This window comes from Carassius carassius, chromosome 46, assembly GCF_963082965.1.
Source record: "Carassius carassius chromosome 46, fCarCar2.1, whole genome shotgun sequence".
NCBI classification, from domain to species: Eukaryota; Metazoa; Chordata; class Actinopteri; order Cypriniformes; family Cyprinidae; genus Carassius; species Carassius carassius.
Window position 1 is genome coordinate 16,938,252 of NC_081800.1, and position 27,813 is coordinate 16,966,064.

The window sequence follows — 27,813 nt, forward strand, 5'->3', positions numbered from 1 at the left end:
TTAAAGAAGTGCTAGTAGGAGCGTGATGTTTGTTTATAGAGGAGCTATTTGCAGACGTTAAGTCCCTTGACCATCTGTGAAATTACTTTTTGTGCACTACAATGTTTTAATATAGTGAGCAACTAAGGACTAACATGACTTCAAATTTTAAAGTCCAGCACACTAAACTATTGTGATTTCAGACACATCTTCAGGGTCCTGAGATGTGTGCTTAGGAGTGCACATGCTTATTGGCTGATCTAGACTAAAATAAAAATAAATAAAAGGTTTCAATGCTATCTGAGCATAAGAAACAAAATTGTATAAGACAGGTGTTGTAAGATTTCATTGGTGATTTCAAATATGAAATGTCATTGTAAGCCCGGTGAACAGATTTGAAGAATTAGATGTTTCCTCATTCAAAGAGATAGAAGCTTGCATGACTGGAATAGCTGCCTGCAAGGCTTTTCAAAGATGGCCACCGAATGAAACGACTTGCCTTAAGTTGACTTTGGCAGGGTCTCTAATGGGAGACAAGATGCAACAGCCATGTAAATCTAACTCATGTTTACATAGAAAATAAATGTAAAAGCAGTGGAGCTTACTGTAAACTTCTCAGACAGAGCTTTATGACTGACCCAAAACAGACTTCATAAAGCAGAACAATCTTATTGTTTGTTCACATATAACATCATACTGGACCTGGTATCTGTCATATACTTGGTAAAGCTACATCTGCTCATACCAGAAAATTGCCAGAACTGATTTAGCAGAATTTTTGAAAAGGTCATGTTCACACTAAACAGTAATTTACCAGTAAAGCATGCTAGAAGGATCTAGGTTATTGTTAATTGTGCATGCAGTGCAAGTACAAAGGCCTAAGGGTCCATTCTCACCTTAGCCCTTCTAGTGTCCACAAGCACAAAACAGAAGCATATTCATGGAGAGGGAACTGTAACTGCATATGTTAATATTCATAGCAAATTAGGCCAAAATCTGGACAGGCACAGGGAAAGAAATTGCTCACTCAGCTATATATATATAGGCATCACAGGGCCACAGGCATCGTGGCACAGTCTAAGAACCAGACAAGGTTACTGGGTAGAACTGATTTGTTTCAATTTTAGCTTATTTTAAATTGTTTGCATGTTGCATTGACATTTACCTTATAAGCTACATTTACAGTTGTGTAGTGATTATTATTATTAATAATAGTTAACCATTATTAGTATGCAGACATCTGAGTCTATAAGATATGAAAGTGAGGAGCAAACATAATGTTCTAGCAAAATAATAAATCTAATTTTAAAATAAGATTTTTTTTTTTCTACAATAGTTTGGGTAAAATTGACAACATTTAATTATTGATTATTGACTATTAATGATTTATTATTTTAATTTTATTGTTTTCCTGACTTGTAGAAATGGTTCAGATCATGGATGACAAAAATGTAAGTATTTCAATTTTGTAGTTTTTGCGTAAAATCAGGTGGCAACTGTATTTTCTGGCCATTAAAATGAATTAATAGTTTAAAAATAGTTCTAAATGAAAAATATATTTTAAGATTTATTTTATATAAATATTATACATTTTTTCTTTTGGTGCACCTCAAGTTATCATAAAAAACAGGCAAGGAGAAAAATAAAAAAATCTTGCCAAAAATGCAGTTTCATTCACATAATTTATTTTGTCATTTTACTCTGTACAATTATATAGAAAATAACGCAGTATCATGATTTTTGGTCATTAAAATAAACTGATAATTATATTTGTAAATACGCTGAATTTAATATCAGTTCAACAGATTATGTAAAAAAATATGACGTTAGTGTATGATTTTAATTGCTGGATACAGTCAATTTATTCATTCAACAAGGTCTAGATCTCTAGGGTATAAGGCCAAAAGCAACATTTTTAATTGATAGAACCTATTGACAGGATCTTGTTCTGAAAGGTTGGGTCTTTTGTAAAAGCATCTCAGCATTCTACAGTGCATCTTTGAAGTGTCACTGAAAGAACCGTGAGCTGCAATCCTAAAAACCAGATCCTTACAACCAGTTTCGTTCAGGGTATCTTATCCTTGTCTGAATGTGTGTGAACACACACCTCCTGAGGAGGGAAAGCAAGCGTTGCTCTCTGATTACTGATGAGCCGTCTGGCTCTGCAGCAGACCCGCAGACACTTCCACCCTCTCTCTGTCTCACACACAGTCTCTGCCGCAGTGCAGGGCCCAGCCAGATCACCAGCAGCCATCACTAGTGCCTCTGTCTTACTACGGCGCATCAGGATCAGCAAGCCAGTTAGACACTATATTCAGTGTTGAGGGGGATTGATGTTTTCATATTGGGACAAAACATTTCAGCACTGTAGGTAAATATATTTTTTTTTCATGCAATAATAATGTGACATATTTGATCTGGCACTCCATTTGTGAAGGTCCATAAGCGCCTGTGTGCTCTGGGCAGACTAATGAAGCAGACGGAGCTGCAAGGATAACATGTGCCCTGCATTTACCCTTGTAACAAAAAAATGATTCAAACCCACAAAGAGCAACTAATACCCTCTAATACTGCAGAATCATATAAACATCAAAATTCAATAGATTTTTAGAATACTGAAAAATAAAAGATATTATAAAAAGTCAAAAAGATTTGTTTCTTAAAGTAACGGGTAAAACTGAGAAAATGAAATGTAATATAAAATTGATATTATGAATGATCTGTCCTCTTGTCTTGCTGTAAAATGGTTCAAAAATGAATGACACAAATTTGAGGAATGTTTTCGTAATAGGGAAAATCATTCAGCAACATGATTTATTGGTTAATCAAATTAATTCATAATTGAAAATAGTTTTTAATCCAACAGATTATATCAAAAATATGACATGTTGAGAGAAGGTCTAGACCTCTGAGGTGAGATAGCCGAAAATCTATATTTCTATTGGGATGTTGACATTATTATTTTATTATTTTTATATAATTATATTATTTTAACAATGATTTTTCTAACTTAATGCATCATTTTTCATTATGAAAGAATGTGATGTCAGCATAACAATTTAAGTGAAAAGATTAGCTTAAAAATATCTCAAGTTCATGTAAAACACATTCTGTTTTTAAAATCCTAAGACTTTCTGTTAAATTCCAGGTTTGAATTAAATGTTGAATTCCAGATATTTAGACCCCACTATAATTCAAATTTAACATGAACTACCACTACTATGGTTAATATCAGTAATAGAATATTAACAAATTAGTGTTGTGTAAATAAAATTAACTCATGGAATGTAAACAAACATTATAAACAATTTTGTTTACCCAAGCAAAATGTCTTTTCCATGCGTGTGCTCCTTTAATCATCCTGCAACCAGCTGACAGCAGTCTGATCCCGTAGTCTCCCATGAGCAACCTGTCCACCCACTCGCTCTCTATAAGGCAAATGCAGACATGATCAATTGTTCAGTGTTGCTGTACCTCTGCCAGTCTAGCTTTCTTCCGTTGTTTTGCAACAGAAGCACTAAAATCTTTCTTGTGTGTCTAGGACACATCCAAACACATTAATGGGTATGTCCTGTCACATGATTCAGTGAAGCAAGTCAAGTGTTTCTGTTTGGATGAGTACTCTCAAATTCAGCCATGATTCTTTTCATCTGTGTTTATTTATTTTGGTGATTCATACCGCTGCTCATTTAACTGTGTAATTAAATATTGGTTCCGATTATAACAATATCTGCATGCCTGCTCTGCATAAACCGAAGCAGGATATTGAGTAACCCAAAGAAAAGACACACAAACATGCAAAGATATGCACACTCTCCTCGTGCCATCACTAGGCAACAGTGCACACAAAGGCTGCAGCAGTGGCAGCGCAGCCTGATGTGCAGAGTGTAACAGTGGTGAATGCACTGAGTGGGGCAACCAGACAAAAGCTGTGTATTCAAGCCACAAGTCAGGACACTGACATGTTCTCATTACCTCCAAGTCAAAGAAAAAGAATGAAATATAGGCAAGCCGAGCACTCGAGCGATGACCAACCATGTTCTGCAAGCTAATCTGCTAAGGAGTGAGGAAACCAATGTGTAGCCTACTGAACAAGGCCAGGATGATTCATCCCTGTCAAATCCAGACAACTCACCCAAATCCACAAATATGATTTTTCAGTTCAAGTGCCATGACGGGATTAAATGTAAGTTATATATGCTCTGAGATGGGGTCTGGGTTTATTTTGCAATGAAGACATTATCCTGCATAAGGGCTCGTTCACACAAAATGCGTTTTTTGCATTTAAAAATGTGAGATGCATGGCACTGGAATGAAAAAAAAGGCATAGAGATCCAAAGGTTTGCAGGAAGATCAACGTAATGCTTTTTAAAAGTTAAAGTTAAACTTAACTTGAATGCTGTGTTTTTAAAACACCATGTCATGCACGAGACACTGCAAAAGACACAAGTGCATTGGTCAAAGGGGCCGTTCACACGGAATGCATTCCACTATGTGTTCCTTTTCCGTTGTTTTTCTATGCAATTGCACAAGACGGATGTCTTTGTTCGTTGCACTCGCATCTTTTTTAAATTTGAAAAAACATTGAGACATGGAGTTTTTCACCATCCCTCTGCCCTGCATCTGGCTTTTAAACGTAGAACCGTTCTCTGTGTGACCTGCCCCATGTCTATCTAACATATGTTTACATAGATAAAAACAATGAAAAAACAGAATACAAAATTCTGTATGAACGTCGCCTAAGATGGCTACCTGCCAAATAAATATGTTTATATGAAATATTTGATTGAGTTTAAATGAATTTAGGTCTTCCACTAAGATACCTCAAGACCTTGCATCTTTTCCATTCCACTGCCCTGCATCTCACATTTTAATTTAAAAGCTGAAATGCGTTCTGTGAACCACCCTAAACACATCCATATATCATCGAAACACAATAAACAATTGTTTTTAACATTTCAAAAAACCATTGAAGAAGCATTGCAGTGGAGTACAAAAACACATTCTGTGCGAACAGCCCCTAACAGAATACATTTTTGCATTTCACCGTCCTTTTCATCCATCATTACTTGATACTTAAATGTAGTAGATGGATGTTTTTGACCATTGTGATTGTGTCTTGCATCTTTTGCAGTCTCATGCATTACATGGTGCTCTAAAAGCATGTAGCTCAAGTTAAAATAAGTTAAACTTTTAAAAAGGCATCTTTTTACCGTTTTTTAGTCCACCACAAGCGATTTTTAAACATGTAAATGTGTTGTGTGAAAGTGTGTGAAAGTGAAGTGACATTCAGCCAAGTATGGTGACCCATACTCAGAATTTGTGCTCTGCATTTAACCTATCCGAAGTGCACACACACACTGTGAACACACACCCAGAGCAGTGGGCAGCCATTTATGCTGCAGCACCCGGGGAGCAGTTGGGGGTTCAGTGCCTTGCTCAAGGGCACCTAAGTCGTGGTATTGAAGGTGGAGAGAGAACTGTACATGCACTCCCCCCACCTACAATTCCTGCCAACCCAAGACTCGAACTCACAACCTTTCAATTGCCAGTCTGACTCTCTAACCATTAGGCCACGACTTCCCACAACATGTGTGAACGGCCCCTTACAATGTACAATACAATTGTTCTAGCAACAAGATGAACGCTGCAACAATATTATAGTAATATTAATACCAAAGTCCTCTGAGGTGCAAGGTGGTTTAAATTGCATTTGCATGAACTGAGAGAACAAAATAGTCTTGAAAATAGCTCCAGTTCTAGTTTCCAGATAAGCGAAAACAGTGAAATTGAGGAAATAACTGACCACTGAATATCACGATTCCCCAGAACTCCATATTAATTGTTTTTTGTGACTACAGCTCAGAACTGGATTCTAGAGAGATTTTATCACCTCAAGGTCCTTAAATTACCTCTGTGCCTTTAAGTAAAAAGGAGTCCAACTCTGAGGAAATTACACACCGTGGGAAAGTATTATGTTGTGTCAGACCTTCACTGCCGCCTGACCCATCCAGTTTGAAGCACAAAAATAGCTCCTGTTGTTGTCGGACTGTGGTTGGCTCTCAGAGGCAAAGCTCTTATGGAAAGGATGAGGATCAAGGAATTGGACTGAGTGAGAATTGATATTAAAATCCAGTGACAGGGCTGCGATTAGGAATCACACTCCCTGAACAAGCACTTGGAGGATGTTTCTCCATGTACTCACAAATACTATATAGGCAGTGAAGCACAAAGTGAGCTTGAAGGAGGTTATGTAAGAAACACAGAGTGACTTTATGTTCCGTGCAGATGACTGGATACAAAAACAAGTCATGTTCTTGGTTTTTGGGAGTTGATAGCTTTCATGATGCTTCACTGCTGCTTTTCACTTCGGACTTGTTAAGTACTACTGTGTTTTAACTGTTTGTTTTTATACAATAGTAATAATATTTTTAATACAATTTTAATCATTGTTATACTTTATGACATTATAAACCGGACAAAGTATTTTGAAACAAAATAAAAAAATTATGCAAAATAAAAATATATAATAAAAAATATTTCACTATTTCAAGGTGACTAATGAAAGCAGATATTCTGAAATTCATGATAATTATTATAATTTAACATTGAAAATTTCACTCAAATGGTTATTCTGATAATATCATTTGTAATGAAAATGTTGGCATAAAATAGAAGCAGTTTCTCCCAGACTTGTGGACTCCACTATATATCAAGTACCACCACAGTAAGTGTGCTCTCCATGTAGGTACATTCATTATCTAACCTGCAGCAAGGTCTGTTTTGACTCTGTTTTTGTGCGAATATCCACTGTATTGTTGTGAACACTCCATCTTTCTCAACGATGCATTGATACAGACCAAATAACCAAGAGCTGTCTCACTTTGTAGATTTGTTTTTCTCTGCAAACAGTTATATTCCTTGTCTTCATGCATTTTCCCAGCGGTAACCCTGTTGTCATGGGAACATGAAGACGTACACAGGGAGAACGTTCCCCCTTGTTCCAATGTCTTTATCCAACAAGATACAGACAGTCACTCACTCAGACTGTGCATCCATGCATGATGTGAATATTAACACTGATGTAAAGAGCTCTTCTCATACATTTTTCATATGCTGAACGGCTAACAAAGAGATCAGACAAGGAAAATCAGAGGAGAAATGCCACCTGCTGGAATTGATTATTCCATTGTATCCACTATACAAACACTTGATTCAATCTGATCATGTGGCTAAACAATATGTTCAACCCAAAACATCTAGTTTACCTAAACAGGGCTCGATGACATTTACAGTATATGTCCAGGCTGCATAGGTCGTGGCATTTGCATTGTCTGTAGCTGTAAGTCTTTCAGCCTGACCTATTTCTTCTTAAACTATAGAATGCAACACACTTGTATAGATAAAACAGACAGAACACACACACACACACACACACACACACACAGCAAAGAGTATTTCCTATGTGATGAGCAAATGTGAGATAATGTGCTTTTTCAGGTGACTGGTGTTGCCTAAAACTAATAGTACATCATGGTTACTGCTTCTAGTGATATACTGAACTTGTTTACAGTTCCATCAATGCAGCTCCATGGGCCATCTCTCCAATCGTCTGCATGACTCATTAGGCTAAAGGCCCTGCTAATGGTGGCCATGTAATTGGAGTCATAAATAAGGCGGCCCCATCCAGACAATCACCAGACAAACCAAAAAAAAGAATGCCTGCAGGAGATAAAAGAGACCCTATTAACCAATGCCAAAAACAGACAGCATGAAGTGAGGAGAAATTTTGTATTTTTCTTTCCTGTTTTGCTCATATGAATCCAAAATATGAACTACTGCACCATTCTCAAGTAATAAAAATAAAATAAAATTGTGATTACAGCTGATGTAGGTGTTACTAGTTGATTAGTTAATGTGTTGATTACAGCATTTTATTTAGATCTAGTACCATTGAGTCAAAGGTTTCTATTTACAGTGTTTTTGCAGCATTGAACGGTAACCAGTAAAATGCATTGTTGCAACATGGTCAGTCAGAAGTGTTATTTAAAATGATCATAGCTGTTATAGTCTCTTTTTAATAGGAATCCATGTGATTAGGAATTTAGCACAAATGCTTAAGATTTCCTGGTGTAGATTTTCCATAGGGTTCAGTTCGTCATGCATTCAGATTTGCTGCATTGACCTACAACTTCATGGTTTGAAAGTGACTTCGCTGTGAACTGTGCTTCATACAAATCTACTGACAACATAAAATCAATGTTTTTACCTGTGAAAATGTGAACATTTCACTAATTTCGCTACATGTCACAAACAAAACAAGGGTCCATTGTCTATTGTAAATAGTGTAGCAAATGTATGAAATACAGCTCACAAAGCCATTTTAAAACAAAAGAGCTTTCTGTTGGTCAACGCACCAAATTCACCCATGAAAATTTGCAGAACAACAGTAAATGTGACCACACCTATGCGAGAACACAGAAGACTGATTGTGCTGAAGTGATAGACAGCTTCAGTAATTAGAGTGTATATAGCATCGCTGTCAGTATATAATCGTTTCTATAATTTAAACACTAAATACTCTGTTTTTTTTAACTTTTTGGACAAATGCAATATATTCAAATCTCAAAGACACTGGAACCATCAAATCTGCCACCAGCAATCATACCATGCTTGAAGATGTTATAACTCTATATCACGGTGGCTCTGACACAAAATATATGAATGGAAACATGTGTTTGAGTGGGTTGCTTCTTATGGCATTTGCAGGGATTTACACATATGATATTTGCAGTGATGTGATGCATACGCCTCTGCAGTAACTAAATTATGGACAACAATGTTTGCTGTCCTGATGACTGCACTGAAAATGATATGCTTGGACAAACTGATGTGAAACACTCTGGTGTTTAACCAACATCAGCACGACCATTCTGATGGTGATACTGCAAGTTGTAAGACTATGTACAAAAAAGGAATTATAGGACTTATTTTAATGTAACTTTATGGCAGGTTATTTATTTGATGTTAAATAACAGCATCTTAATCAGCACATACTTTTGTTTAATTTGATATATAATGTCCACACAAGCTTTTTTATTAATTAGGGTGGGGAACAGTTTAGGGATAAATGTGTGATTTCTATAGTATACCTTCATTTTGGTGTGATCCATTTTTCCTCAGAAGTTGGAAATTATGAGTTCCCAGTTGGAACGTTTCACTGGAATGCCCTCTCAAGTCAGAAATCTGACAACTCCAACTTCAAAATCCAATATGGCTGCTCATTGCACCAACAGAATTTTTTTTTGTAATATACAGTTTCTTAGCACTGTGTCTCAATAAACTCAGCGCACATAGTACTATCCAACCTCTATTTGTGGACATGATACTATGGCATTATCTGTGTAAAATACTGCTTTTTATATGTTTTTAATTGACTGGTATAGCCAACAATGGATGTGTCCATCTTAGTTTTCTGACTGAAACACAGAACACTTGGGTGTTGCATCATTCCGACATCCAACTTCCGATGTTAATAGATCACAGCATTTGTACCACATAAATATATTAACATTCAAGACAGTCTCAAAAAATGTCTTCCCTATTCCATATCCCCATAAAACTGTATCTTACTGGCTTTACTGAAAGCAATCAACAATTTATTTAGTGGTAAAAATCCATAAATGCTGTAATATTTCTTTTCTAAGTAACATCACTCCATCATCTTACAATGCTTCCTTGTCCGATTTTCCCTGATATCCGCTTTGTGGACAGTATATAGCCTTCTAATATAAGAATAGGTTTGAGGGGTAATTTCAGATCACCATTTTAATTTCTCATGCTCACAGAGGAATGATGATCTCTTTTTAACTCTCATATGTGGTAACAGGCTTTTGCTAATTATTAACATTTTACACAATAGGCTTCCAATCTGTCTTCTGGAAATCCAGCCAAAGCAAAGTCTTTGCCAGAGCTGCTCTCGTGGCCTAATGGTGAAGTCCGTCTAAGAATCTCTCAGGAATCGAAGGGCCTCCTCTGCTAAATCGGGCAGAACTTGTCACGGTTGGTAAACCGTGATCTCAGGGTTTTTCACTATGTGGGTGAAGTCTGTGTGTTAAGCGTCAGCACTGATTGTTCTTGTGGGCGTCTCTGCTAATTGTCATCAGCTACAGCTGTCACTCATTACTCATCCCTATATATTGGCCTGTCTAGCGTCTTGTGTTTGTCAGAGCATTGTTTCCTGTTTCATGTACTTCGTCTGATGTTTGCTTTCTTGTGTGTTTCTGCGTTGGATGTCCGTGTCTCCCCGAAACCCCGTCCACTCTTCGCACATCAGCATCAGCATCATCACTTACCTTCGGCTCGCTTCCCCACAGTTCCTGTGTCACCCTCCCCTGCTGCCAACTCACCTCCGCCATTCGATCCTTCACTCACCTGCATCTTCCTGGACTGTGTATTCCCATCAAGTATCATCCGTGTTTCATCTATATGTACTGTGTCATTCATTTAATTAAATATTCATTACTCGCACTTGCTTCCTGCCACTCCTTTCACCCAGTCGTTACAGACCTGCTCTGAATCAGAAAGTTCAGAAAGATTCTTTGACACCTAAACAGTGGGGTCATGAGGTAAACACAAAAATGGAGCTAGAAATAACTGAATCAACGCAAACGAAAGCCATCGGAGTCCACGCTAGAAGGCAGATACACAGAAAACAAATGCACAAAAACCCTCTCAGTAGAATGCTGGAGGTAAAATGAGGGCTCTTGCCTGTGGGCTGTTGGCAGAGGGAAACAAATTAAGATTTTCAACAGAATGAATAGTGACGTACATATTATTGATGTGGGCAGTCGTGGCCTTATGGTTAGAAAGTCGGAGAGTCAGTGTCAGTGGGGGAGTGAATGTACAGCACTCTCTTCCACCTTCAATATCTTGACCAAGATGAGACCCCCACACTCCCAACTCCTCCCCAGGCACCGCAGTAAAAATGGCTGCCCACTGCCAGCTGTGTGTGTGTTCATTACTCACTACTGTATGTGTGTACTGCACTTACTCCACCATATGAGTATGAGACACCATACTTAGCTACACGTCATGTCACACACACACACACACGATAGGACCCAACTGCTCTATAGCGTTTCTGTGGGTCTTAAAAAGTCATAATTTAAATCAGAGAACAGAGTATTAAATTAATAGCTATAAATGAATATCTTCAGTCATTATTTCACCCCTGGATAAACGTTCTGGCTATGCAGTATGTTTTTGAATCACTCAAAAGAATCGGCTCACACGAGAATCACGCTGATAGCACTGTATGGTTTTGAAACCGACTCATAAAAGCCATTAGTTTGGGTTGGATTGCAGCAGCTTCTCAGTAAGTATTTGCTTGTTGTGCGGTCTGTTTCTCGCTGTAGATTCAGTAGCGGTATTCTGGCTGCCGTTCAATAGTAGTAATAGCAAGAAACACAAACACAGAGTATTTTTGCACGGTGTTCCTCTGCATCGGTGAAAGAAAGCACACGTGAGTACTGAAGGAATCTAAATCTCGTGTTATAATTTAAAAGTGAACCTGTTCTTGGTTCCCAGCCCTAGGCCCATTGCTAGATAAAAGATAGTGTATAATGCATGTGCTACAGAGAGGTGTACTAGAATTAAAAAAGAGAGTGACAGAAAAAGAGACAATTGGAGAGGGAGAAGCAGCATGCCAGGGCTATCCGACTGTCTAATTAAAGAGCACAGTGGGGAGGGGCACAATGTAGCTTTATGGAGAGGACAACCCGAGTAAAATGTGCTCAAATATCAATGCCAGAATCTCATAAAATCACAGAATTTGTCTACCAGATTGGTAAGACTTTTTATTCCAAATACAGAGATGCTTAAAGGCTACTTGCATTTTTTACCATATTTGCATCCTGGCTTTATTTCAATGTTTCCCTGTCCTTTGCAACCCCCGACCTCTCAGGCAGGCAGATGGATAATGACATGAGTGAGATTGCCCTGGGAAATAAATGTGACAAGCCACATACAATCCAGCTTGATGTGGCATTTCGCCATTACACACACTATATCAAAATATCAAGAATAAATCTAATTGTTTAAATTATACACAAGATCTGTAAAAATAGGGCACACTGTACTGTATTAATAAACAGTTTTCCATATAGATATATAGGCACTTAACCTGTATTTTGAATTTTGCATTACATTGTGCTTTAGAGTTAACAGAAATTTCTGTAAAATTAATGTATGATGTTCTGGCAGAAAATTAGCAGTACGTTTTCTGTTTATTTCTTTGTTTATATATATATATATATTAGGAAAACAGGCTGTGAATATGCATGCAATAAATCTCAGAATATCAGCTCACTCAAAAAGACAATTTGCGCTAGATATGAATGCAGCTTATCTTGGTATCTTGACACTGACGAGAAACCTTTAAACATGATGAACATATAATCATCATTATCCATACGCATGCTAGTCAGACAAACAAGCCGTACAGACATACAGTGCTGTCAATCATAGAGAGCTGATATTGAAGGAGGGGAGAGTAGAGAGAATAAAGCAGACAGAGAGGAGCAACAATTTTTGTGGAGAGGAAGGCCTGGTTGAGCCAGATGGGCCAGGCCACGATATGGAAGAGCAGCAGATGTCCAAGAAAGATTCAGCATGGTGATCATACCACTGTAAAGCCTCATGGCCCAGCCTGCACACACCTGAGCCACTCCAGATCTCTCCCACTAATGGCATTAATGGGAATGCAAAGCTGTTGTTCAGTTTGAGTATTACTGTAAGAGCTTATGAACTAACCCAAGATTATTAAAGGTCCGGAAATGTATGACACCATTTCTTTAAAGCTGTTGCTGACATTTAAAAGCGAAAGATGGTTAAGGCAAGAGGGACCTATAACACTCAGGAATTATCCTTTAGAATCAAATGGCTTATCTGTCCATATGTCACATATGGTTAAAGTAAATGATTAAACTATAGTGTATATAAGTGAAATAGTATTTTCTTGTTTATTTCACAGTGTATATTTCAATCTCTGTGGACCACAAAATTAATTAAATTCATTAATACATTTTTCGAATGAATGAATGAATTATTTCATGTATATCATTTAAAAAAATACAAATTATATACTTTCATTGAAAAATTTATGCTGGGGACGTATAAATAACCAAACATATAATTTAAATCATCTACCACTATAATATTATGCTGACATTTCAATTAATCTTTAAAAAGTATATAGTAGATACGTTCCCTTCTCAGAAACAAGACTACTTGGTTATGCCAAGTGTCATTTCCATACACCTATCTAACACACAGATGCAGAGAGGGTTCAGGGCACTATTGTACTATTGTAGATTCTAAAACAGAGAGCATTGCAAGTGCTCACAGCCTTAATCACAGGAAATGAGTCACATTTCAACACAGGTTTATCAATGTACAACACAGTGCTTTTATCATTGCACCACCCGTCACTGCATTTCTGCCAAAATCCCCCTCAAGTATTAAAAATATTGGGTGCCAGATGATATAAGACTGATACGAAAAAAAAAAAAAAATTCTTATTATGTAATGGAAAAAAACTTACCATGTCTTTTTTGTTGTCTTTTGACATCATAGGCTGCGTCCAATTAATCTCTACTGTATACTGGCAGTCTTTTCATAAAAGCAGGCCAAATTAGAGAGATTCCAACATGGACAGGTTGCATGGCAACCCTTCTTTCTCAGAAACCACGAACAAAATAATGCAAGGTGAAAGATAATATGACCCAGACAGCGTTAAATACGTGTTCATCAAAGTTTTGTCCCTCCGAGTGTTCAGTGCAATGAATTATTGGTTACAGAAATATGATATGTTTACTATATACTATTTACTGTTTCGGAGTGTCATTCCAGATGACAGAAGCAGAGATGCCTGTGGTTCCTGATGCCTATGATGGAATGGGCCTTTGTTTGAAATCTGGCTACTCTTGCTGGTAGGAAGGTAGAATTGCTGTTTCTGTCGAATAATTGAATGCCTTTTCCAGGACTGAGGTTGATATATTTTCATAATGATGCTAAGTTATTAACTGTCATCATGAGAATTAATGATAAAATACAATACACAATGAGTTTATACTTCAGTCCATCAAAAACAATTAATCGCGAGTTTATAAAGGTGAAGTAGCGCCCTCTATGGAGCATCTCAGAGCAGCGACACGAACTGTTTTTAGGTGCGGTGCAGTTTCTCATCCAGAAATCTGTTCATACTAAACATACTAAATAAATCGAACCGATTCCACCATTATTACCCAGGAAAATAAATAAGTAAATAAATACAGTTCATTGCATACTTTGACTTCGTAATAATATGCAACACATTGTGGGGAATGTTGTCACAATAGGAACCTATCATTAGGGCTTTACAGAATATTTTAACGAAGAAGCAAAAATACAAAGATTTAAAACCTTACAAAAGAAATTGTACTGAATAAATTATCTTTATCTAAATTACATATATTACTGAATAAATAAGATATGCTACTAATTTTAATACTCTGAAAAAAAACCTGTAAGATTTCCTTTGAATCAGTTTTCAATAAGAATTTGTTAGTTCATTTCATGCATAAAGTACAAAAATTACATTTAAGACATTGAATTAAACATGACATTTTGTAGTAATACTGAAATTGTATTTTGTTGTATAACATGCTCAAATTGTAACTTTACAGTGTAGTTCATTTTGCGAAAACTGCACTTCAGACAAACATGACAGCTTCAATTCTGGTCGTAGCTAGTTCATATTTACAGAACACCGTCATGTTGCCATTTACAGAGATAAGCAGACTCCCTTGAGAAGTTAAAGTTGATAAAAACCGACATAGTGTAACAGAACAGAATCCTTTTATTCAAGTATGAAAATGTAAAGCACATTTTAATTTGTAGCATACAATTCAATTATGTAATACAAACCAACACAAATAAAGGCAAATTATTTAATTTGAACAATCAGTCATCTATAGAGGTCTATTTTATAAATCTGACTTTGAAGTGCATAGAATTTTGCATGACAGTAACACTTAAGTCCTACAAATCCTGATTCAGTTGGTCCTTCGTAACATAAAGGTTGGAGTAAGAGAATATGGTATCAAAACCAAACTCAAATCTGATACTGTTTTCTGTTTAGTGATACTGTAAAACATAAGCGACCTCTAACAACACAAAAAACTTCTTAACACAAAGTAAATGTTTTGGTTTGTGCAAAACAATTCGAGACCTGATCACCGCTTTCTAAAGTTGAGGCATTTTGCTTAAAGCCTAAAGACTGCTATAAGGTTAATGCTTCATAATTGATCAGAACACAGTTGAATCAATACCAACAAGTAATGAGTACCGTTAGATATAACGGGCTGTGACCTTTAGCAGAAGGCACAATAACATTTCAATGAGAGAAATACAAAACAAATTTGATAAATCTGCATGAACGAAAGCAGCCTGGCATATATTTAAAATATCTGGATGAATCTCACAAAACCTGGGTCATATCTCAAACCGAAATCAAAAGAAAAAAAACTAAATACATTTGGCTGACAGAAAGTTATTCTGGGTGTGTTTTTTGCATGGTGCCATTCATTATAAATGTAATTCAAAAAAAAATATTTTATCTATTTAAAATGAAATTTTATTATTCTTCTATAGTCTTTAATTTGTGTTATCAATAAAAAAGTGAATAACTGTAATATAGTAATATGTGTAATAGTAATGAAAAGTTATAATTGAGAATAATAGATATGACAAGAAAAAGTTATTGAAATATGGAGGAACATTTATCCTATTGGAATCATTAAAATATGATCAGAAAAGAATGTTTCATTGGAAAAAAAAATCTTAATAGTGCTAAAATTAGCTAAATGCAAATTGTAATTCCTCATTTATTTCTTTTGATTTTAGTTATTAAAAGAGCCCTGGACGTATTTTTGTGAGACTCATTCACTGTGTTACTGAGTTTTTTTTCTACATCAGCAAATTTTCTATGGACAAATCTGCCGATTCTTTAAAATAAACTCAGTGCTAGGCTTTGCTCCAAATCTGAGACATAAACACAATGGTTACAAAAGGTTTTGAGCTATTACGTTTTGGTTTGGTTTAAGTGGTTTATGCGCCCTTTCAATTTGACATCATTTTTTATATACTTAATAGAAGTTTTGACATCCAAAACGGATGTCTTCAAAAATTAGTAAACAGACTAAAAATACAAACTAGGGAAAACTGAACCAAACAAACATAAAGCAAAAATATGCACATCATATTAAAGTGAAAGACAAAAAACGGACGTTATAAGTGATGAAAGCTAGGACAAACTGAAATCGACTTATTTCTTTTAACAGGACCTTATAATTAGAAAGGCCCACAAATAACCTCTCTATATCCTGCACTCAGGAAGATCAGGCAGAACCCACTTTAGATTCTCATAATAAAAAGATTACCTCCATTGCAAAGTGCCTCTTAGTGCTGATTAATAGAGAAAAAAAAAAGCTTGTATGGGATTGTCCCAGCTGTACCCATTTAACTGTGCTACGTCATTTGTCTCCATCCAGATGTTACCATCAGCTGTTATTAAGGATAGTTTGGATGGAAGAAACTGAGTTAGAAGAGAAAGGCCAGCAGCCATGTGATAGTAACCTGAAACAGGGAAGAGGAGGTTTGTACTGTAGATGAGGAATCATGTACACCTTCATAACATACACATTTTAGCAGTCCAGTGGGTATCTTAAACTCAGCTGAGTATATTGAACAATCGGTCTCAGTTAAGTGCACCCCAGGTTCATACCAAAGAAAATGCGAAACACGCTGCCTTCACTCAGTTAAACTAAAGAACAAAGCTAAACATAAAGTCTTAAAGGAAACTTTGTGAAACAGTGTCCTGAACAAATCAATGCTGCAGCAGATGACTGTGGCTTGATTCGACACAGTGCGTTTGTGAAGATAAGCACACGTTTGTTTTCAAGTGCTCGACATAAAATCAATCAGCTGTTATTCCTTTCTCCCGCAGTTCCTCTGTCACCCGCACAAGGTAGGTAGGATCTGGATAACCAAAGCTAAAAAAAATTAAAAAACAATATTAAGCTTAATTAAATTAAAGCGCAAGTTAAAAAGTTCAGCAAAATGTTTCTTTGACTTTTTTTATATTAAAACGTATTAACTAAATATTGTTGTTTATGAGTATATGCTACGATTCAAAAGTTTAGGATCAGTAAAATGAAGAAATAATTGTTTTATTCTGTATTAAATTGATCAAGTGACTGGAAAGACATTTATAATGTAAATAAAGATTATTTAATTTTCTATTCAACACTGATAATAAGAAATGTTTCTTGAGCAGCAAATCAGCATATCAGAATAATTTCTGAAGCATCACGTGCCACTGCAGACTGACTGCTGAAAATTCAGCTTTGCATCACAGGAATTCATGACATTTTTAAATATATTACAATAGAAAACAGTTATCTCCAATTTTAATTTAGATTCCACAATATTGCTTCTTTTTACTGTATATTTGATCTATTAAATGAATAAATGTAATTTAAAATATGGAATGGGATTACTACAAACTTAAACTCCAAATTATTTTAATATATCTTTTGGTGTGCCTCTCCCCCGAACCAACAGCTTTAAATGTTAAAGTTTGATGTTCAAGCCAAAAAGCAATTCCAGGGAAGTTATTCATATGGCATCACTGATTCCCCACATACAAATTAGCAAGCAGCTATTTAAATTGCATACCATCGTGGTCCGCCCCATATGGAGGTCTTGTGGTGGATATCATTCCAGGTAATAACATTATGCATGCCGGTAGTCATGGAGGTGCCTATGGTGAAGATGAGGCGCTGCTCAAAGGCCCGCCGCAGCATGCGGAGGACACGGTTTCCCTCAGGGCTGTCTGGCAGGTATGCCACCCGGTCTGTGCCTGGATACCTCACCCCAGGGTTTGGATGCTCTTGCTGAAAGAATTTAAAAACATAATAGTGTGTGATTATAGATTCCGTGTGGAATTTTTATGCACCAATTAATGAAATCTGGTCTGTGGTGATCTGAATGCAAAACACACTGCTGTTGTAATCTGCCTGTAAGCAGTATTTACCACTTGCAAACCGGGAGGGAAACTGTAAATTATGCATATGCAGCCATAACCTTCATGGCCGGGCAACTCCAGATCCAGGTCTCTTTCTACCATCATGGTTCCACTGGCCGGTTGGTTACCAATAAGCTGGCCATACACCAGCCTGCATACAGGACATGCTTTTTTGACTTGAAATGCCTGTTCTAAACAGCACCGACAGAACGAGTGGCCACACTTGTCCAGAGTTGTCTTTTCCACCATTTCGCCCATGCAGATAGAGCAAATTGTGCTCTCTTCTTCATGACCGATGGCTAATTCGGCACCGGTCCTTGCTGCGGGCTCATGTTGCATGGGTAAAACCACACAGGTGTCCATGTCTGCATTTTTTCTGTATTTCTGCTGTTGCCTCTGCGAGCGTCGTGGATGAGGGAGAGGCGGAGGCAACAACGTCCCTTCCCCATCGGGTTCCTTTGCCGTCATGCATGGTAAAAGTGAACGTTTCCTTTTTGGAGCCGCCTCTTGTTTGGTCATCTCCTTCCGGGCACAGCGGCATAAGTCTATGAAAGCTTTCCGTGTAACAGGAGAAACCGGCCCCTCCATCATCCCAGTTCTGGTCCTGCTGCTGCCCTCCACCGGGGAGAGCCGCACAGCACAGCAGCCACCACGCTCCCCGCGTCGGATGATGTCTGCGCTCAGTCCCTGCTTGTCCTCGAAGTCAACCAACCAGGGTCGTCCAGCGGCGGCAAGGTAATCCCACACCGCCTGTGACACCAGCACCTCGTCACTGCCCTGCCCCGCTCGCACGCTCATCTCATCAGATGAAACTGTGAGGATAAGAGATCAGTTTGCAAGAGTCAACATGAGGCTACCATGAACACAAAAAATAGTGCAATTATGCTTATTTTCTTTTTGTAAATACGCTACAATTGACACTACACCAAACCTAACTCATATTTTATTAATAACTTGACATTAAAAAATTTTTTTCAGTATTTTCAGATAAAACACACAGTTTAAAAAGTAAATAAAATATTTTTTATAAACAAATGTATTATATATAATCTAAATCTATTCTTTATTTTAAAGAAAATTGTATATTTTAGGTAACCTAAAATATACACTTTTCTATAAAAAAAGAATAGACAGATATAGATAATATATTATATTTTAATAAAAAATATGGTGAATGACTATTCCGTTTTACCATTTTAAATAACCATTTAGCTTTTTTAAAAATAAAAATTGTTTTATTTTTAAACAGTCTTAAGAACAGCATAATAATTATACAAAGAACATTATAAGAATTATATATATATATATATATATATATATATATATATATAGATATAGTTTTAGATTAAATGTACCATGTCATACTATGGGACACTGCTCTGACAGACAGATTGATGTAATATTAACTAATCAGTTGTAGTAATGGTCAGCCTTGACACTTTTGACTGAATAGGCTGTGCTAAGTATTGCAGGCAGCGGTGCAGAATCACATCACATCTCTGAAATGTGTTCACTCACTGTATAAACAAAGGATCTTTCTGTGTTGCTCTACCTGCTCCGGCTCATGAATGTCACTTGACACTTGTAGTGATTACATTACTGAAACTAAATTACCTTGTGATCCCATAAATTCTCGTTAATTGCAGTAACAGGCCTATTTCCCTGTTTTAGAGAAAATAAATATACAAGTTAGATCAAGACATTGTTTATTTTAAGGATTCTCCAGCAACCTGACAGATGAAGAAAAGGATGGCAGTTGCCATAACCTAAGCATTTTTCTAAAATTAAAAACAATAATGTAAATACACATTGGGATGAAGCCTATTGTGTTCATGTAATAAATGAATTCACCTTCTGTAGTGACTTTGCCGGAAGAGATGAAATTAAAGGGAACCTACTGCAACTGGAGAATGCCTGCTTCCACTCGACGAAGTCAAGAGACAACCGCTGCATTGAACGTGCCTTAAAAACTGTGACAATACCGGCGAATTAATGCTTGGGATATACTCTTTGAGCCCGGATGACACTTCACTCGATCAACACACAGGCTCAGTCTCTTTGTGGTTCTCCAGTTCCCCGTCCTTGGCCACAGGAAGACAACATGCATACAAAGAACATCGCTGACTGTCACGACGAACTGTTTAGCCTTTAGCTCCTTCACGACACTAACTCTGCGTCTCTATGTCATATTTCGTTATCACGTAGTTAGCTTTTAGTAGTTAAAGTGAAACCCCCCTGAAAACAAGATAATGTAGGCAGGAAGTTCGTCATTCTAGTATTTTGGCTGAGCCGGATTAAAGACTGCGGGATGTGACCACTGTGTGGCGCTCTTTAAGACCACATCATCAGTCGTCTTGAAATGTTATTGTCTGACCTTCGTGGTTTTTCTTATTAACCCCTTGTGTATATATTAACTGGACTAATAGATATTTTAGGTTGCAATTATTGCCATTTTTAACATTAATGTCATTTATTATCATTATTATTATTAATAAATTATTTGTTTATTTTGTTTATAAATTATTTAGTTTGTTGAAATTTTCTTGTCTATTGCTGCTTTGTCGATATTGTATGTAAATCATCATGACAATAAAATACTTAGATTTGTTTGTTGGTTTGTTAGATAGATAGATAGATAGATAGATAGATAGATAGATAGATAGATAGATAGATAGATAGATAGATAGATAGATAGATAGATAGATAGATAGATAGATAGATAGATAGATAGATGAAATTAAATGCAAGTGTCACTTAATGCGCTTTAATGCACACAAAAGTGTCACTAAAATTAGTACCATTTATTATTATTATTTCTTCCTTTTGTCTTCAATTATTTATTTAATTCGCCTCATTTATTTTCAGTACTACACTTTGGCTGTATTGTAATTTTTGAGAACCTCGACAATAAATTTAATCCTGACTCTAGATAATACAAGAAAAAAAAGGTCACTACATATCACATTACTTATACACGTGTGATTTCTATGGTCCTGCACACTGATCTATAATAGAGAACTTCTGCATCAGCGGACGTCTTGTACGGTCGTTGGCGTTACTATAGAGACGCATTTGCTCAGGGTGCGCGCATTGCCCGGAGCGCGCAGCAGAAGTCGCTAGAAACGTTGAGATGATGCGTCACTGCGCGGATCCTGTGCAGGTTGACAGAGCGGCGCATAAACAGCTAGCTTCAGTCTTTATGCATTCGCTTTGAACTGACAGCTTCAATTCAAAACAATACCAAAGGCGAGAGTACGCAAGTGGCAACGCAGATTTTTGGTGAAAACTGAAAGAAGATATCGACATGTGAGTTTGACCGGCAGTAATAAGGATGCAATAACTTATTAGCTAACGTTAGTTAGCAAGTGTGTTCATAACCTCTATCAGGGAAGCATCAGATTTTCTCACATACGGCTGTTATTTGATATGGTCATTTAAGAGAATAATGGTCATTCCCGGGGTTTAAATCACATAAAAAAACTCCATTCGTAATCGGCGATGAAAAAAAGCGCACATTGTTCCCACAGCAGAACTTAGCTAGCTGGTTAGCAGCTAGATAGTTCGGGCCTGTAGTTACTGCACAGCTAACATCAGAGCTGCTGCCCAGTTTATTCCTACGTTATTATTATCATTTATTTCATTTAAGCTTTCATCTGTATTACTGTAGAATGTATTAGCAATATGTATGACGTCGATTAAGCCTTACACAGATCAAGGCTTGCAAGGTGTTCCCTGCTGGAAAAAAAACCTGGTTAATCCAGCCTAAATTGGTTTGCTGGTTTAAGATGATCTTAACATGGCTACGGTAGTCTTCCTGGCTGGTGCTCAGTTGGGTGGCCAGGTGAAGACTCTTCGTGTAGTGTCCAGGCCTAATCAGGCTGATATGTTGGATGATTTCATACTGAGTGACTACCCAGCCTTCAATATTAAACACCTGCACATCAGCTTGGCTAAGCAGAGAGACCATCTTAATCCAACTGAAATATGCTGATCTAATTTAGGTTATTAGATTATTAGAATTTGAACATGGCTAGTAATAGAGGTTATCTAAACTACAGTTGCATCTAAAAAAAAATTATATCATGGAAAAGTTATTTATTTTTTTGTACTTTTAAAAAGCTAACTTTCTTATATTCTAGATTCATTGAACACAAAATGAAATATTTCAAGAGTTTTTTTGTTTTAATTAATCTCTGTGAGGTTCAGGTCTGTCATGTTGGCTGGCCAATCAAGCACTGTAATATCATTGTCAGCAAATGACTCTGAAGTGGTTTTGACAGTGTGGGCAGGTGCTAAAGTCCTGCTGCAAAATGAAATCATATTCTCTGTAAAGCTTGTCATCATGGAAGGCATAAAGTGCTCCAAAATAACCTAGTAGATGGTTGCATTGACTTTGGACTTGATAAAACACAATGGACCAACAACAGCAGATGTCACGGCTCCCCAAATCATCACTGACTTCAGAAACTTCACACTGGACTTTAGATTCTGTGCCTCTCCAGTCTTCCTCCAGACTCCAGACCTTAATTTCCAAATGAAAGGCTAAATTTACTTTCATCTGAAAAGAGGACTGTGGACTAGGGCTCATTCATTATCCCAGATGAATCGCCTTCGATAATGAACGTGATATTGCGTATCTTGTCAGTGATCTACAGCTCTGTCTATTAAATGGCACACCATTTAAAAGCAGGTGATGGGGATTTAGCGATAATCACGAAACCAGATTTACTGATTAGATGCGCATGATCACATCGTTAGATATATCGCCCAGCCCTACTGTGAACCACTGAGCAACAGTCCAGTTATTTTTCTCCTTAGCCCAGGTGAAATGCTTCTGATGGTTTTTTTTCTGGTTCAGGAGTGGCTTGGTTCTAGGAATGGGACAGCTGTAGCCCTTTACCCGAAGACGTCTGAGCGTGGTGACTCTTGATGTACTGACTCTGGCTTCAGTCCACTCCTTGTGAAGTTCTCCCAAGTTCTTGAATCTGCTTTTCCTGGCAATCTTCCCAAGGCTGTGGTCATCCCTGTTGCTTGTGCACCTTTTCCTACCATTTTTCTTCCAGTTAACTTTTTATGAATATATTTTGTTACAGCACTCTGTGAACAGCCAGCCCTTTCAGCAATGACCTTCTGTGACTTACTGATCAAGTCAGTGGTCTTTCCCATAATTGTAGTTGCATGTTCTAAACTAGCCCAAGAGGTACCCAGTATTTATACTCAAAATTAATCTAATCAAGCTCAAAAATTCAATATTCAATTTTTTTTAGATACTGAATTTTACATTTTCCTAAGCTGTAAGTCATAACCATCAAAATTAAAACAAAAAACTAATATTTGTTTGTGTACAATAAATCTAGAATATAAGAAATTAATTAAATTACAAAAAAATAAAGATCTTTTCCATGATATTCAAATTCTTTGAGATGTACCTGTAAACATGTGCTTTCCAACAGCTTGACATGTTAATTTGTATGATTAAATTAACCACAATTTCACTCTCAGTTTGGTAATTTACACAGATTTGCATGAAGTATCCACTACCATTCAAAAGTTTGTGGTCAGAAGGATTATTTTTCAATTAATCCCTTTATTCAGCAAGGATCACATTGATTAAAAGTCACTGTAAAGAGATAATATTACAAAAGATTTTATTTTTAAGTAATTTGAACTTTGTGTTTGTCAAAACCTGCACAACTTGTTTCCAGTATAAGTATAATACAGTATAAGATTGAATAGGATTAATTATTATTCAGCCAGTTCCTTAATGATTGGGCTTGGTTCTGCCATTTTGTTTATTATACTGGTGAAACTCTGAGTCATAGAAAACCAGAGTTGGAACACTCCGATGGACTTTCTTAGGAGTAATGTGTGTCATAGAGCTGCCAATAGTTCCAAACAACCAATAGTTCATGCATTAATGCCCATTTATTTCAATGCTTCTCAAGGACACTTGCTAGTAAATTGAGTAAATAACTGCATTTCTTTTTACATTTTAACACGTTTTTAACCTCTCAGGAATCTAACTGGTGGTATTTTATGAAGCGTGTTATAGTTAATGTTTAACATTAGACAATAGACAGTTAGACAACGTGAGCAACACTTTAATAATGACCATAACCAGATTCTTGTGTATTCGAATATCATAAAATGACAATAGTATGTAATTAACCTTCAAAATGTAACATTTAATAAATCTAAACTTAACAAAATCGAGTGTTTGATAATGTCTATATATATATATATATATATATATATATAAACTGACCACCAGTACTCTTTTCAGCAAATAGACCAGAGCTGATAAGACTTCTTTTATAATAGATGGGTGCAAGTTTTTGAACTTCAAATTTTGGGCTACCATCCACTACCATTATAAAGCATGGATTAGCCTGGACATTATTTAAAATTACTCTGATTGTTTTTGTCTGAAAGAAGAATGTCATATACAACTAGGATGGATTGAGGGTTAGTAAAAGATGGGGTAATTTTCATTTTTGGGTAAACTATCCCTTTAAACATCCATACAGTCATCTAATGTTAAACCATGGCATTACATATGAATATTTTTTTCTGGTCACCAAATGCCTGTAATTTGAGGATATAGTGAAACTGTGGTATATCCTGCCTAAACCCATTCAAACGAAATGATAGCGTGGAGTTGTTTGGAACTGTTTAGAGCTCCAAGAACTGGGTGGCGGTGTGATCAAAGCATGTCGCAACTCTGTTTTTCAACGGCTCTGCTGAAGCCCAAAGTAGATTGCCAAGTGGCCATGCGTGACCCTGCCAATCAATACAAACTGGTTTCCACGGTAATATCACTGTTGCTCCACCCCCGCCAGGGCCTCCTGCTCGCACATCCTAATTTAGAGATGCGCTTTTAGTATGGACTTCTGGAGTATGCCTTTTAACGAATGCACTGTTTTCTTAGTTTGTCATGTACCCCATTAGAATTAAATGTCATGTTGAAGTGTAGTATGACCTTTATAAAGTCCTGCATGCGTTTTCAAATGTATTTTAATTCCAGATGTTTTCTAGCATTAATTCCATTCATTTTACAGGCAGCCAGCAACCGCCAAGTGGTATGACAGAAGGGAGGCTGTCTTCATTGAATTCTGTATAGAAGACAGCAAAGATGTCCAAGTGAAATTTGACAAAACAAAGCTAGATTTCAGGTATACCTTTTATTCCAGTTATCTTTAAGTGTGTTTATACTCTGCTGCATAATTCAGTCATTATTACATTGTCGTTACGAAATATAACTATTTAGTGTACTGCCATGAACTAATATTTATGTTTATTATTGAAGTGTTTGATGCTATAATGATACTCAGTCAAAATGTTTCATGTTCTTTGCAAATGTTAATGATTGCCTCTTAAAATGCAATATAGTTCTATAGTAGTAAATTCTCAATTTAGTTGTATTTATTTTTGCTTTAGTTGTGTTGGAGGAACAGATAACATCAAACACCATAATGAAGTAGAATTATTTGAGTCCATTGACCCAAATGTAAGTACACCACCTGAAGGTTTCGGTTTTAATTCAGGTTGTAAGAGCTCAATCAGTGTGGCTCATGTATTATTGGATGTTACATAGAACTCTGTAATTCTTTTGCAGGAGTCTAAACACAAACGAACAGACAGGTCTGTGTTTTGCTGTCTAAAAAAAGCAGAACCTGGCAAGTCTTGGCCAAGGTTAACAAAAGAAAAAGCAAAGGTCAGAGTTTGGTCTTGTTTAAACTATTAAAATGTAACTTCATTTAGTAATGATATAACATGTTAATTAATGTTTCTCGATGCCCTTTATGCAGCTTAATTGGCTCAGTGTTGACTTCAATAACTGGAAGGATTGGGAGGATGACTCAGATGAAGAATTGAACAGTTTTGACCGTTTTTCAGAGGTTTGTGTCTGTCTCTCTCTCATATATATATATATATATATATATATATATATATATCATTCTTTGAATTGTATAAATGGAAATTAAATCATACACATTTTTTGTTTTGTTTTTCCCCTTAAAGATGATGAACAACATGGGTGGGGAAGATGACCTACCAGATGTGGATGGTGCAGATGATGTGAGAGAATTATTGAAGCCATAATGTTTTTAAATTGGCCATAAGAATATAGTTATTTTTGCTGTTACTGTCATTTACCAGATTTTTTTTTATTAGTTATTAAGAAGTTAATTAAAAAGTTAATATATTATGCTATGATTTTTGATGGGTTTTATCTCCAATTCCAGGAAGAGTCTGCGGATAGTGATGATGAAAGTAAGTTTTCTTAAATTATATGTCCTCTGTGCCTTGTTTGTTCATTGTATTATTTTCAAAATCAATACATATGAGCAATAATTATGTTAGCTTTATATACTAATAATGAACGGTATTTAAAAAGAAAAAAGAAAAAAACACCCTTGACCTGTTTATTGGTTAAACAATATGGATTTTATTTATTTAATTATTATTATTATTATTTTCAGAAATGCCAGACCTGGAGTAAAGGAGGAGCAAACAATGCAGAAGAAAGCAAGAATTTTCAATCAACACTTAAATGAAGAGAGAGACTAAGTTTGAGTTGGTAGCCATTTAAAAACTGCATCGTTTTTGAAACTGTTTTTCAAGGTCTTTCTGCAGAAAGTCACAAGGGATAAATTTGTACTGTTGTGTTGATGGCTACATCAGTCCCTCGACAATGCACTCTTTACTTTTCTGTTCTGCATGGACAATTACAAGCTCTCAATGATGTATTGTGGACACCATTTATAGTCAGTTTACTCAATGGCTTTTACAGTCTTGGGCTTTTTCTTCAATGTCAGTGGGGTTATTGCATCATGTGACGTATACATTGTAATTTGTAGTAATGGAAAAAGGACATGAATGATTTTATGAACATATTCTGCCTTCGCCCTCTCATTCAAACCGAAGATTTTATTTAATTTTTTTTTTTTTTTTTTTTGTGATGAGGCTGATTTCCTTGTGTGTGAGTGAAGGAATCATTGTCTTTGGGCACATGCTACTTCATTGCAAATGCCAGCCAAGACACTAGGCTTTCACTAGTGCTGCATTTGAAATTAGATAGGCATATTCAAAGCTCTTGCACTGATTCATCGATAAACCCCCCATTTTATGTGTTTTAGCTGCAGTTTTGCCCCTCGGATAGATTTATGTGTCAATCCCAACATGTTCAAAGTACATAGTCCTCTCTGTACACGCTGCTTTATACAATTATTTCAGGTTGGCAGTTAATATCTGTTGTTTTGTATCACATTTGGATTTGTAGCAGGCAATGTACACTGGTTTCTTCCATATATGTAAAGAGAAGTGATAAAAAGAAGCATATGAATCACCGCTGTACAGAACAAACGGTAACTTATCAATAGATGACAAATTTTGTGTTTGCACTCTTAAAATCAATGCAGGTGTGACTAAAAGATGAAAACAATGTTGTGACCCGTCAATTCAGTTTATAAATTTCAGTTTGTTAAATGCAGTGAGGTTTTTGTCTAAATATTTCTAATAAACTGTCACTAAACAACACTTATTTTTCCTGTTTTTGTAAATCAAGGATCATTTGCAGTAGTGTGTGGTATTTCAGACAATATTTATGTTTCTTAAATTAATGGAAGCAGATTTTTATTATTATTATTTTTTCTACTCTAGGGTAAAATGAAATTCAAATTGAAATTTAATTAGAAATTGTTACC

At 36.3% G+C, this 27,813-nt stretch overlaps 2 protein-coding genes across 5 annotated transcripts; one reads left to right on the forward strand and one right to left on the reverse strand.

Annotated features, from left to right (window-relative positions):
* Positions 1 to 14,860: 14,860 nt before the first annotated feature.
* Positions 14,861 to 20,422, reverse strand: LOC132128897 (probable E3 ubiquitin-protein ligase DTX3). 4 transcript variants are annotated; one of them, XM_059540288.1, is made up of 5 exons: positions 20,005 to 20,422; positions 19,721 to 19,768; positions 18,116 to 18,918; positions 17,758 to 17,975; positions 14,861 to 17,072 (listed from the first exon to the last, which is right to left on the reverse strand). In XM_059540288.1, exons 2-5 carry the CDS (start codon positions 19,731 to 19,733, stop codon positions 16,997 to 16,999), a joined length of 1,110 nt encoding a protein of 369 aa, XP_059396271.1. In that variant the 5' UTR covers positions 19,734 to 19,768; positions 20,005 to 20,422; the 3' UTR covers positions 14,861 to 16,996. The 4 variants fall into 4 exon arrangements, with proteins under 4 accessions (XP_059396271.1, XP_059396270.1, XP_059396269.1 ...); XM_059540287.1 differs by having other exon boundaries at positions 19,958 to 20,422; XM_059540286.1 differs by lacking the exon at positions 19,721 to 19,768.
* A 786-nt stretch (positions 20,423 to 21,208) lies between these two features.
* On the forward strand, positions 21,209 to 27,646 carry LOC132129116 (prostaglandin E synthase 3-like). The gene is made up of 8 exons (XM_059540577.1): positions 21,209 to 21,412; positions 25,165 to 25,278; positions 25,544 to 25,613; positions 25,722 to 25,820; positions 25,915 to 26,004; positions 26,129 to 26,185; positions 26,353 to 26,380; positions 26,590 to 27,646. Coding segments are annotated over exons 1-8 (480 nt in total). The 5' UTR covers positions 21,209 to 21,410; the 3' UTR covers positions 26,610 to 27,646.
* The last annotated feature ends 167 nt before the right edge of the window (positions 27,647 to 27,813 follow it).